Source organism: Helianthus annuus, chromosome 9 (assembly GCF_002127325.2).
Source record: "Helianthus annuus cultivar XRQ/B chromosome 9, HanXRQr2.0-SUNRISE, whole genome shotgun sequence".
Lineage (NCBI taxonomy): Eukaryota > Viridiplantae > Streptophyta > Magnoliopsida > Asterales > Asteraceae > Helianthus > Helianthus annuus.
In genome coordinates, this window is record NC_035441.2 from 181,667,743 (window position 1) to 181,680,715 (window position 12,973).

Consider the following 12,973-nt stretch of genomic DNA (forward strand, 5'->3'; position numbering starts at 1 on the left):
GAAAGGTAAATGTATAAGCTAATGAAGAAGGTTTTTGCGTACTCGAAATCAGGACTATATTATGCTAGTTATGTTATGTTTACTTTTGTTTTGGACATGTAATCAGTGGTTATGATGTTATGTTTACTTTTGTTATGACATGTAATAAGTGGTTAACCTTAAAGACAATTAGTTATATATCATGAAAAAAAAACCATATTTTGGAATGTAAGTAACGTTGGTATCATCTATAAAAGGTTGTTGATTAATAATGTGTATGTATATATATTAACATAATAAGTTATTGTTGTTTATATGTGAATCGGTTACTTTATATAATTTGAAAGTAATTCGTTTGTCGGACGGAGAAAGATGGATCCTTGGAATAAAAGTTCATGTCCCAATATTATTACCAGAAATAACTATTGATTCAATAATACATAAGAACGTGAATATACTTTAATGCGTAAATAGTTCGTTATATGTTTCTTCGCATATAAACAAAAATGATACAAAGAACGTGAAGTAAGATAAAAAAATGACAAACATAAAAAACTCACAATCCATTGAATATCTCTTTATATACAACATTGGTTGTTTTATTTGTAGGCCTGCCATCATTGTCAAGTATTAGTAACTTGATTCCATCTCGTCTTGTAACCCTGGATAAAGCTACGTACAATTGACCATGTGTGAAAACTGGTTGTCTTAGGTACAACCCAACCTTAGATAGCGACTGTCCCTGGCTTTTGTTAACCGTCATTGCAAAACATACAGTTATTGGAAATTGCCTCCTTTGAAATGCAAAAGGAATCTTTCGGTCCGAAGGTACCAAATTCTATGAATGTCCGAGAACCAATATTACCACCAGAAATTATCTCAGCTTCAATAACACGGCTGTAAAGTTTTGTGACCTTTAACCTTGTACCGTTACACAAACCATTTCGTTGGTCAATATTTCGCAACAACATTACTGGAACACCAACTTTAAGCACTAACCTATGATTTGGTAAACCAGACACTTTGAGACCATTGAGCACGTCGGGGGAGTATATTTTTTGCTGATCAACATTGCCATCTTCAGTAGGGCATAGACTGTCAGAACTAAGATACTCTTTTTCTTCACCAGGGAATACTGCCAACAATCTGTCGTTAATCTCGTGAACAACCTCATTCTTAGGCGCAAGTATAGCTCTTGTACTAAAGTAATTACGATCATTGTAATTCTCCAAGATTGACGGATAAACAAAATCAATCAGGCTAGAAATTGGATCAGATATGCTATCAATTAAAAGCTCAGGTGGTATTTCAATTATTGCTTCTCCATCATTGGAACCACCAACATTTCCCTCACCAACGTCCAACAACCATTTTGCAAAATTACTGATCTCTTCAACTTCAGATGATGGTCTTCCAACAGTTAACCTCATGTTTCTAGATAACGTCAACAACTTACACTTACTCCACAAATAAGAAGAACATAATGAGGCATTCACAATTTCTTGACGTCCACCGTTTGGAACAACAGGTAGTATTTGCCTAAAATCACCACCAAATACAATTACCTTTCCTCCAAATAAAACATCAGACCTGGATGGATTAGATATATTGAAAATGTCATGCATAGTTCTATCCAAAGCCTCAAATGCATGTTTATGAACCATAGGAGCTTCATCCCATATAATGAGTTTGGTCTGCTGTAGTAATTTAGCTACATCATCGTCTGGTTTGATATGACAAACGGAATCCTCATTAAGATTCAAAGGTATATGAAACCTAGAATGAGCCGTTCTTCCTCCCTCCAACAGCAATGATGCAATTCCGCTAGATGCAACGTTTAATACAATCTCACCTTTTGACCTAATTGCAGCAGACAATGTTTTCCATAAAAATGTTTTACCGGTCCCGCCATAACCGTAAACAAAAAATACTCCTCCATTGTCTCCATGAACTGCGTTCATAATTTCTTCATATACTGCACGTTGTTCATCCGTTAACAAATTCACCTGACCTTGATAAACATTTTGTAACTCTGTTCTGTCATAAGCAAGCTCTTCGTTAATCAATCGGCAGCGAAAGTTATCTAAAGATGAAGTATCCGGGTAAGGCATTGATAAAAATCTTCGAAGCGATGAATTATTCCGAGTTAAAAACTTCTCGATTTCGCATAAAACATAGTTCTTTAGTTGCTCATCAGGAATTGATAAACCTGTGAAAAATCAAAACCACATATAAATTTAATGGTAAATTTTTTGTAACTGTCACAAAAACATAATATGAAATTTATAATTTTACCTGAAACACGATGATACTTTGAGAATCTGTACAGAAAATCATCTGTCATATACTTCCATGTGCTTTCCCAGACAACTTCAGGTCTAGATAATGTGCTTGACAGTAACATGGTGGCGAATAAATTGCGAATATAACCTGCACTACATGATATATTTGCTTCTTTGATGGCCTCAATGTACTCCGAGTCGTCATCCAACAAACCAAGCGCATAGCAAGCATCTCTAAAAGTATCGTACACTCGACCATTAACTGTTTTAATATCATCAAACGATGTTGGTCCTTTAACTTTGTTAAGAAGAATTCTTAAATAGTACGCTTCACCGGTAGACGGAGAAACGGAATGAATTCTTCCAATTGTTTTTCCTTTTATTCTCGGAACCCATATACGCTTGTCAAGCTTCCACACATAAAAACGCGGAAACTGTACATATGTTAGTGTACGTGCAACATGGTCGTTAGGATCTTGATTACGTTGCATCCAAGACAAAAACATTGATGAGTTCACAGATGGTTTGTTTAGCACTTGATTAATATCTTCATCAGGACCGAAACAAACTGTTTGTTGTCCAGGAAGATGGAAAGGAAGCCGCATAACAGAAGGACTCCTATAATTAACTTCATTAGAAAAAATCCTCCAAGAGGCTTCACACGCAGATATATACCTACAGTCATAATACTCTTTAATTTCATCATTTTCTGCTTGCTCGTTTTCATTATTGCTAGGAACCACAGCAACTGTTGCTCTATCAGGACCTTTATTAATATACTTGAACAAATACTTTATTGACGCCGCTTGGTTGCACCATTCAACGTTTATATGCGCCTGGTATCTTTTCAAAAGCTTTTTGTTATAAGGTACAACACTTCTGTTGTCTAACTCAATTTTATTTTTTAAAACGAAGGAACCGTCATCTCTTCTTCTGTATAAGGGAAATCCGTTAGAATCCAAGGTTGAGTGATCTTGAAATTTCTTGGGAAAACCTTTTGAACATTTTCTATCAACCATACATGGAGAGCTCATTCTAGCATTACCACATGGACCGTGAATCATATGGTCTTTCACAAGCGTATATAGTTCCGGGTCTTGGTTTAAATCAGGGATTTCTGCAGAAATAAACTGATCAACATGGTCTACAGTTGGAAGTTTGTAATCATTCTCCATGAATAAGCACATATGCGCATGAGGCAATCCTCGCTTCTGAAACTCAATAGTGTAAACAACTACAAAAAAATTAAGAACCTTGTAATTATCATTAAGGTTATTTTTAAAAAGTAAATTTATTAACATACCAGCAGAAGCTTTTCCAAACAAATCACGGTCTTTCAAATCTTTACAAATTGCATCCAGCTTTATTTTAAAAATTCGAGATAAAATATCAGGCCTATCCTCCGGATTAAGATTTGTGTCCTTAAGAAACCTTTGAACCTCCGGCCATTTGGGATTGCAGGTAATGGTTATAAAAAAGTCTGGATAACCATACCATTTACAAATTGCCATTGCGTCAAGATAGTTTTGCATCATATATCGTGACCCGCCTGTAAAGGAAGATGGAAGGAAAATACGTTTTCCAACCTTAGACAAATCTTGTTGGCCGTTATATCTTAGTTTCCGGATATTCTCATATGTATCAGACCTGAGATCTTGTTGCTGAAATCTTATAAAGTTAAGTCGCTCGCTCTCAATCATCGTATAAGCATCAACCAAGAACTGTTGGAATAACCGTCGAGAATTTAGAATCAATGAAAACTGGTTACTACGATCTTGTACACGATACGCAAAAAACTCTCTCATTGTACAATTCGGACGTTTCTTGTTAGTAACATCAATGACACCCCTATGTGGTATGTCAATTCTGTAACCGTCGTCTCCATATGGGAACAAAATAGGATACTGAAGTGCAAGATAGGAAGGATGCAATTCACTTATTCTTTTTAATGAACCTGTTTGTGTCTCGACAACGATATCTCTTTTCTCAAGTGCGTTATCGATATCTCCAACAATAAGAGCAGCAACCTCGGAGGAAGTAGGTAAGTTATAAGTCCGACCATCTTGTTCTCTTTTGCCAATAAGGCGAAGCTTTAAAGTGGTATTAGGATTTTGTTGGAAGCAATCTCTAACCATCCTATAAATTTTCACAAGCACATTGTCGGCATCCAACATTGCTTTGATTTGTTGTATCAGCTTATTATCAGTTTCGTCTGAAGAGGTTGATGAGGAAGCATTGTCTGAAGACCTATTTCATCAAATTGAAATATTAAGTAAATATATACTTAAAATAAATGTTATTAATAAAATTAGTTCATGCATGGTACCTAAAAACTGATTGCCTGTTTGCCAACTCATTTTCAGTATCGTATATGTATAACTGACAAAATTTAGGCTTCCCTCCGTTTGGTGGCACAAGACTACCAATAGAATGGTAATTTTCACCACTAATTCTGTAGCAAAAAGGAGCATTACCAGTATTCACGGTTTGGTCAACCTTACCACCCATTGAGGTAAACGCGAACATAGAATTGTAACGTCGAATGTTCTTCAAAAAGTGCTTGCTTTCATTGTCATTGGACATGAATAGACTTTTATAATAAGGTGTCGCGGTTTTGTAATCCGGTAACACAACTTTGGCATAACCACAACATAACATATGACATATTTTGCCACCCTCTTTTCTTCCGCTTCCTTTCTCTGCGTCCCATAACTTTGCATAACAAACTTCACAAGTAATAACTTGATCACCGTGATCCAAATAATCTGTTAAAACATACAACATTATAGTTATATATACAACATTCATTACAATAATAAGATATACGTATTTAAGACTTGGTATTTTTACACTATGTAGCACTACTTATCAAAAAAACCTAACCTGTAGAAACACCTTTATAAGGATCTCGTTCTACGGTTTCGTCTGTGGTCAAGTCGATCATTGGTATAGGAGACGAAATACGTGCTTTGGATACCAACTTACGTTTCCCAGATGATAGCCTTTGCAAATTACGGTTCAATGATGATGTGCAGGTGGTTGATATGATGCCAGTTGAAATATTATTCCCAATACCGTTTTTTCTCGTTGTACGATTGCTGGTACTACAAATAATGTTACCTGCTACAATTGACAAAAAGCATATTAAAAATATCGATGCAAAACAATAAGAACATATTCCCAAATATATAAACATTAAAATAAAGAAATACTTACTTGATACAATACTTGACAGACTTGGAGTAACATTATTAGTCACCTCAGGAGTGTATTCAAAATTGTAAAAACCAATTCTGTTGACTATGTTATCCGATGTAACACACGGAGTGGAAGTGGAATTAATATTAGTGGAATCAATATTGAGGGATGACGATGTAGTTCCAACATTTGATTTCTTATTATCCAAGTATAATTTTCTTAATTTTCTTCTATGATATGCCTCGTCTCGAGTAACAATTGGGAGGACAGCTATTATAAAATCGTAGACAAATTGAAAAAATTATAATGAACAAACAATAACAAATCAAAATAGTTAGTTGTAGATAAGGAAAAAATAATTCTCATTTTGATATAAAAATATATACTTAAAATAATACCATTCGTTATGCTTGATAAAGGTCTTCTGCCTCGTCGAACTTTAAAGAGACACAAAAAAAATGGAAGAATTAATAAAAAATTCTAGCGTAATAGTGAGCTAAGTAAGTAGGTCTAAAATAATATAAATGGACAATGAAATAATTAGTGCTATACCGTTAACAATGTCAGAGGATGTGTTTTCATTCCGGTGAACTGCGGATAAAAAAAATACACATCTCTATCTATATAATCAAATAACTGAGAAGGTAAAAAAACTGTAAAACTTTAAATAACTTACCATCCTGAGTGTTTTCTTTATCAATGTCATTGTATACGGAGACAATTTTTGGTCGTTTAGGCATTGCTATGAATTTAGAAAAAGAATTGTTAAATTACATAGTTGGTATGTTGGAACACATGTTAAGTAATATTTAATCAATCATCAATAAAGATTCATATAAAAAATTTAACAAAACAATAAGGTGGTAATTGTGTACAATGGTCTATATTTTATACGAAGTGTTAAATCATAAAATTTATGTATTATATATGTATAAATATATAAATATATAAATATAAAGATACATTATAATGACAGCGCACAACTTAAATGCTATGCGAAAACAAATATTGTGAAAACAAAAATACATACAGATTCAAATAAAATGCTAAATGATTAAATAACAATAGATAAAAATACAAAGTGAACAAACTAACCGAGTTGAAAGGTTGAATACCGAGGATGAAATTATCAAGGGAAAATGAGTGTTTTGATCAATTCTTATTGAATCATCCAATACGAAATGAAAGGGGGATATAGAAATCACAAATTGGAAAAAGTCTATAACAATATATAGAGATAGAATATACAAAAAATGGAAATATATTTATGTAATACGTTAATTTTAGAAGTTTTTAAATTGTAATATATGTTTCCATAAATGAATTTGCTTACCTTATATTAAAAAATTTTTTTAGGAAAATGAGATTTATAACATCTTTCCAAATAAATAAAAGATATGAACTGTGTAAATATGAAGATTGTAATTACTTACTATAATAGACATATAAAACACTAACAACATCTAAAAACTATTACAAAATAAGTCACATTAGTATCATTACAAAACATCTAAATAAAGTCAACCACGGGAAAGGACGCAAATTTTTCATGTTCATAACCACAACCACAAAAATTAATCTATCCAAAAGACTAACAAACAACTAACCAAACCATAGCTGTTTTAAACACACTTTATAGCAGTCTTCATTAGATTGAAGTTACACCGTTCAACACAATCTTCCTCTGTGAAGTTACATATGTGAAGTGCAACATGTGTCCAAACTGCAACTGGTTATCATCCATAAATTTCCTCCATCCATCCACAGCGTAACGTAACGTACCACTGTTTAACTCTGTCTTTGTGTCATAAACTTCAACATCACCATTCAAGTTCTGGACAGATATAGGTTGCAATCTTTCAGACAGGCCGGCTCTATTAACAGCCTCAACCGGAAGCCGCTAAATGCGTTGAAAGAAAAAAAACTATAAGCAAATATAAACAATTATAAAATTTTTAATGGTTGATCAGGTATAAAAGAAAAAGTATCAGCCTATATTCAGCTTTCCGGCTAAAGTCGAAATATTCTGGATCAATGCCGACACGGGAAACTTTGTTTGCATTCCTTGAAACCTTCTTTGGATGCTACACATTTTTAACAACAGTTAAGCATTTCTTTGCCTTTTATAAGGAAAATAATGTACAATACAAACGGATATTAGTACACTTAAAATAAAATACATAAAACATTTAATACCTTGACAGTTTGATCAGATGTTGTATAACGTTTTCGGCCTTTGCATTGTTTGTTGAAATTATCAACTGTGACGGATCGGTCGACAGAAAGTTTACCTTTTCCCTTTCCTTTGACCTGTTGTGAAATAATAGAGTTAGCACATGAAATATTTTACATCTTATATGTTTTTTAAATTTAAAGCAAAAATTTGTCAGCATCAAATTACATATACAAAATGTACTAATTTTTAAGAAAAAAAAAGGAAAAAAATACATCCAAGACTCACTTTCTAATTGATCTAATAAAGTTGGAGGTTATTTTTCAGACATAATAAAGATGTTAAATTAATTGTACATTGTCATGTTTATTTAATTAATATTTGACTTGTAAACCAAAGAAATAAACAATGAAGTTCCAACAACTCGAATACAACTATTATGATGATTGAAACTATTCCATGGTATTACTGATAAGGCAAATTGATTAAACTATGTGTTTGTACAAACAAACAAACAAAAAAACTATAAAAGTAATAATATAGATGCAACCATTGGTTTATTATCAGTACTAATGTTCGTATGGGTTAATTGTAGGTTGAATTCAAAAAATTGAGTTATAATAGGCAATTGTCATAAATAAATTAATATGACAATATAATAGAGTCTGTAAACTTACATCTTGTCTTGTCGTGAAATGTAAACCATCACCTATTTTCAACGTCTCTTTAACATGAACCTTCTTCGGTGTATTTGACGGGACTGTTCCTGATGGACTTTTAACAGATGTGGGCTGGTTATCATCTACCTCTATGTCCTGAAAAAATCATATTAAAAAAAAGATTAAAAGAAGAATAAAAATGGATACAAAGTATAATACCTAATAGATTCGAACCTTAAAAAGCGCTTTATCGTAATCGGCCCTAGATATCTGAATTACATCATCATCATCATCAGATTCAACCTTCTTGCTCAACCTTATCTCAACCTCGTCTCGATACACCGTTAATCCAAACATAACATCATTAAGTTTTTCAAAAACCAATAAATCATCTTCTTGAACGCCAAGATCGTTGCAAAGTTGAGTCCAACCTTCTGAAAATACATAGTTTGAATTAACCTTACTTGTTGACACCGTCCACGGAGAACCCTTATAATTAACTTCATATGAGCCAGCCATTGCATCGTCTCCAAAACATTGTTGGACAAAAGAATCTTCAATCATCTACATAATATGAAACATAACAAATTGAATGTTGACTATGTACGTTATATTATAAAAAGTGAAATACATGTTAAATATAAATTTTAAGGAAAATTAAATGAAATTACGTACCGTAAAACCCAATCTTAGATGACGATTAATCGTGAAATAAGATTGCTCACATACGCCATTAACATAAGATGAAAGATATAGACCAAAATGGTTCATGGGACGAAATGACAGGAGACAATCTTTCTGAAGTTTGAGATCTGAAACAACTGTTCCCCAGCCGTCAGTTAAGACTGGCATACGTTTTAATCGTTTCAACATTACGACCCAAATTTTCCCACTTGAGTGATATATACGCATCTTCCTATCGGCCCAATCCTCTCCGTAGAATTGAGTAACAAAGCTGATAGGGACATCCTGTATATATATTAATATTAATATTAACTATATTTAGTATTATAAATTTCAAACAACAAAATTATAAATTATATTACTCTAAAAGCGGAATTATAGATAACATAAAGAATACTTACTATACTCAATGAGGATGGGTTTAGAAGATACTTTACAAATGAAGTATACATTTTGAAACCTGCAAGAATAAATTAGTTTCAACTTCTCGTACTTTAACAAACACTAATATATACAGTATACAACAAAAAAACAATATATACATACCACTGATTGGACTACAAAAAATGACGACTAAAATAATGAAAAACCCAAAGTTATATGCTTAACAAATTAAAATTTTATATGAATATACATACAATATTATAAATAAATTTAATGCATCAGCAATTTAAAGTTTTAATACCAGTATCTATCAAATTTTAAGTAAATTATTAAATACAGATTCATCAACAAACGTTTATGTAAAATTTAGGATCGGTATATAAACACCTTTTGAACATAGCATAACAAAACTAAACTACAACACTATTTTTCAAACAATTAAAGACTCAATCTTACAAAAAACAACAATATTAATGGTTAACTTTAGAAGTACATCAATGTAGTGGTATAAAATCAAAGATATAAACGATTAAAAGTAAAGTTTATGACTGATCACAGGAACATAAATGTTGTTACCTTTAAGTGAAGATTCGAAGCCCTAGTTTCGGTTGCCGGAAACCTAAAAGAAGGATGATTCCGGCGATAATCCGATGATAAGTTCCGGTCGCCGATTTACTTTCTCCTTGGGATGATAAGAATGATAAGAAGGATGATTTGATGGTAGAGTATGGTAAGGACAATGTCCTTATTTAGAACCGCCATAATGAAATGTTACATATACATCCCCTATAGTTTGATTTCTGACAAAAATAAAATGGATTTAAACATAAATTACCACAACAACCTTTATGTTCCACTAAGGGTTAATATAGTGTTACCATGTATTTTTTAACCATACAATGAAGAGGGTCAGTTGAAATCAGCTAAGTAATTGTGGTAATTCCTTGGTAAAATATGTATATAAAAATAATAGTATAAACAATATATATTTTATTTTAATTAATATATATATATAGAAATAATTTATGGTAACTGTATATTAAAAAATTGATAATGTATTAACTACATTCCTTAAATACATTACATTACATGTATAATTAAATTGAATTCAAATATCAACCAATAATTAAATTTTACGTTTTATTTACATAAATAACAAATAATATTAAAATTTTATATAATAAAAAAATATGGATATCTAAGTGTGCCATATTAACGAATTATCATATTGGGTACTAAATTTTAAGTAAGATTCATTATTTAAAGAACGGATTATTTTTTTTATTATTTAAATAACGTAAAAAGTTGTTATCTTATTACTGTGTAATTTTTTCTAAATACTGATTAATACATACGTAAATATTAAATCATACGTTCTTAAAATGAGTTATGTTACACAAAATGATATTAGCTCTTATATTTTAAATAAAAATATCAATACTCAAACGATATATTATTAAAATGTTAGTTACCAAAAAGAATAATGATGTCATATGTATAAGAAACAAAAAGTGGGATTAGAAAAATAAATTAGCAAAATAACTATTGATATTCAAAACAAACAACTAAACAATAAGACAATCATGTTCATAAAAATCAACCACACAGTTAAAACCATTGTCAAAATAAACAAAAATAGCCAAATACTTAAGAAAAAACAGCCGATGATATCAAATGTTCGAATTATAGGTGACTACTTTTCTTTCTTTGGAATTAGAAGAACTGCATCCACACCACCATCTTTACACGACTTCGACGAAGACTGCGAAGATACATCATCCACGTCATACACGGTATCCAAATTGCGCTTCAAGTCACGCTCGCTGCTCGTATCAAAGTCAGCATCCTTCTGACCAAACGATGTTGTAAAGCCAACTTTAAACACATTTGAGCAAGGGGTTACATCGTCTCCCGTTTGGGATATAGAATCCTAGTAAAATAAAATAAATAAATAGGTATGAGTTATAAACATACATTTAACATATAATGAGTTAAAGTTGAATCATAGATAAGGTAAAGGATACTAAACCTTAACAGGCAAATCATCATTACGATTTGAATCGGATGGTTCGACATTGACGGCTTCCTCATCAATAGGCTGATTTTTTTAATTTTTTTAAGTTAAAAACATATATGATATTAATTAGTAGTTAAACATTGTTGGAAAATTGTAATAATAGTATAAAGGTGAATTGGAATAAATTTACCTGAATAGTGTCAAAATGTTTTATCAAGCTCGGACAAAACAACCGGGTTATCAGTCATCTTGGAGACTGAGTATCCATCAGACTTCTTGCTGATGTTAAAAGAAGAAACAACAATCTTGAAGACAAACTTCATATTGAGTAATGAATTAGCTCCTTTGGAAAGCTTCCTTCGTTTGCTAACTGTTGAAAAATAAAATATAATTAATATTTTTAAAAATAAACACAAATATGATAAAATGAATTATTTACTACATACTTCAATGTTGTTGTCTAAAAGCTGATTAGCATTAACATTCAAAAGCTTTGTCACCGCACGCTCAAACAATGTTAGACTCACAATACCAGTGCAATCTTGGACACGTATATAAAGCCTAATTCTGCAAACAAATATAAATGAGATTTACTTATTTTGACAAACAAAACTTAACATGGATAATATTACCGTGGAATTGATGAAACGGTCCTTGTATTACAAATATCAGTCTTGCATTCCAAGACAGTAACCTCTTCAAAACCATCAGTACCATCCTGCTTTTCTTTAACAACAGTAACGGTTGAAACCTTTTTGTTGCAGTTTGTGCACGCGTTGTAAAACCACTCATTGTTCGATGGCAAAACTCTTGATAGTGCCAACAATGACACAAACCTCGTCTGTGTTTAAGATAATATATAATGTATACAAAAATGGATAGTGTAAAACATATAAAAACTATCTGTTATCCGTGTTACCGGTATCTATTGAGCTTAACGACCCAATGGGAAAAAAAGTGAGGTCAGAAAGGAACTCTTCAGTGGCAGACTTCACAACAGAAGAACTTAGGCCAGAATAACTGGAAGACATTTCGGGAGAAAGTTTCTCGATAAATCTAGTAAAAAAAATAAAAATTAATAATTTAGATTCACAGAAATGCATAGGAAATTTAAAAAAACTTATTAGGATAGTGAACCTTTGTTTAAACTCAGCAACCTCATCAATATCACTGTTAATTAAGAACTCGGGTGACAGTATACAAATTTGAAACAGACAAATGCCCTGAACAGATGTATACATTTATTTTAATTAATGTAAACAATTATTTCAAAATGTAACCATAAAGAAAAAACACAATATATTTGAAGTAATACGATACCTTCCCAGAATCTGTATTTCCCAAACTGAATGATTACGACGACATTTTTTTCACTCGATTGCTGCTCTCATACTCCATTATTTGATCCGCATAAACCGTCCCAAGTTGTCACAAAGATCTTGCCTTATTGCTGACATTATTGAAATCAATAGAAACAAAGTAGCAGTTCAGAATACATAATATAAAAAAAATATATTAAAAATAAGTGAAGAAAAATAAATAAATACTTCAAGTCTTCAAGCATAAAGGTGACTTTCTTCTGGTTTTGTCCATTATT

General features: G+C 31.7%; 1 protein-coding gene and 1 long non-coding RNA gene across 2 annotated transcripts; both read right to left on the minus strand.

Annotated features, from left to right (window-relative positions):
* Window positions 1-731: 731 nt before the first annotated feature.
* On the minus strand, window positions 732-9,427 carry LOC110876901. The gene is made up of 13 exons (XM_022125058.2): window positions 9,377-9,427; window positions 8,967-9,260; window positions 8,526-8,855; window positions 8,310-8,447; window positions 7,656-7,769; window positions 7,242-7,359; window positions 6,136-6,201; window positions 5,478-5,729; window positions 5,145-5,381; window positions 4,603-5,026; window positions 3,565-4,508; window positions 2,275-3,495; window positions 732-2,188 (listed from the first exon to the last, which is right to left on the minus strand). The coding sequence occupies exons 1-13, from the start codon at window positions 9,425-9,427 to the stop codon at window positions 732-734; spliced, it is 5,646 nt and encodes a 1,881-aa protein (XP_021980750.2).
* A 1,788-nt stretch (window positions 9,428-11,215) lies between these two features.
* Window positions 11,216-11,586, minus strand: LOC118482269. Its single transcript, XR_004868124.1, has 3 exons — window positions 11,567-11,586; window positions 11,389-11,457; window positions 11,216-11,289 (listed from the first exon to the last, which is right to left on the minus strand). It is a non-coding gene; the product is annotated as an uncharacterized LOC118482269 (long non-coding RNA).
* Between the last annotated feature and the right edge of the window lie 1,387 nt (window positions 11,587-12,973).

Bases quoted from the DNA above. Each gene is read 5' to 3' on its own strand.
- LOC110876901 (XM_022125058.2), bottom strand. From the start codon at position 9,427: ATGTATACTTCATTTGTAAAGTATCTTCTAAACCCATCCTCATTGAGT. The intron at 8,856-8,966 runs GTACGTAATTTC...CATATTATGTAG, and splicing joins ATCTAAGATTGGGTTTTACG to ATGATTGAAGATTCTTTTGT. The intron at 5,382-5,477 runs GTAAGTATTTCT...CAATTGTAGCAG, and splicing joins TCTGTCAAGTATTGTATCAA to GTAACATTATTTGTAGTACC.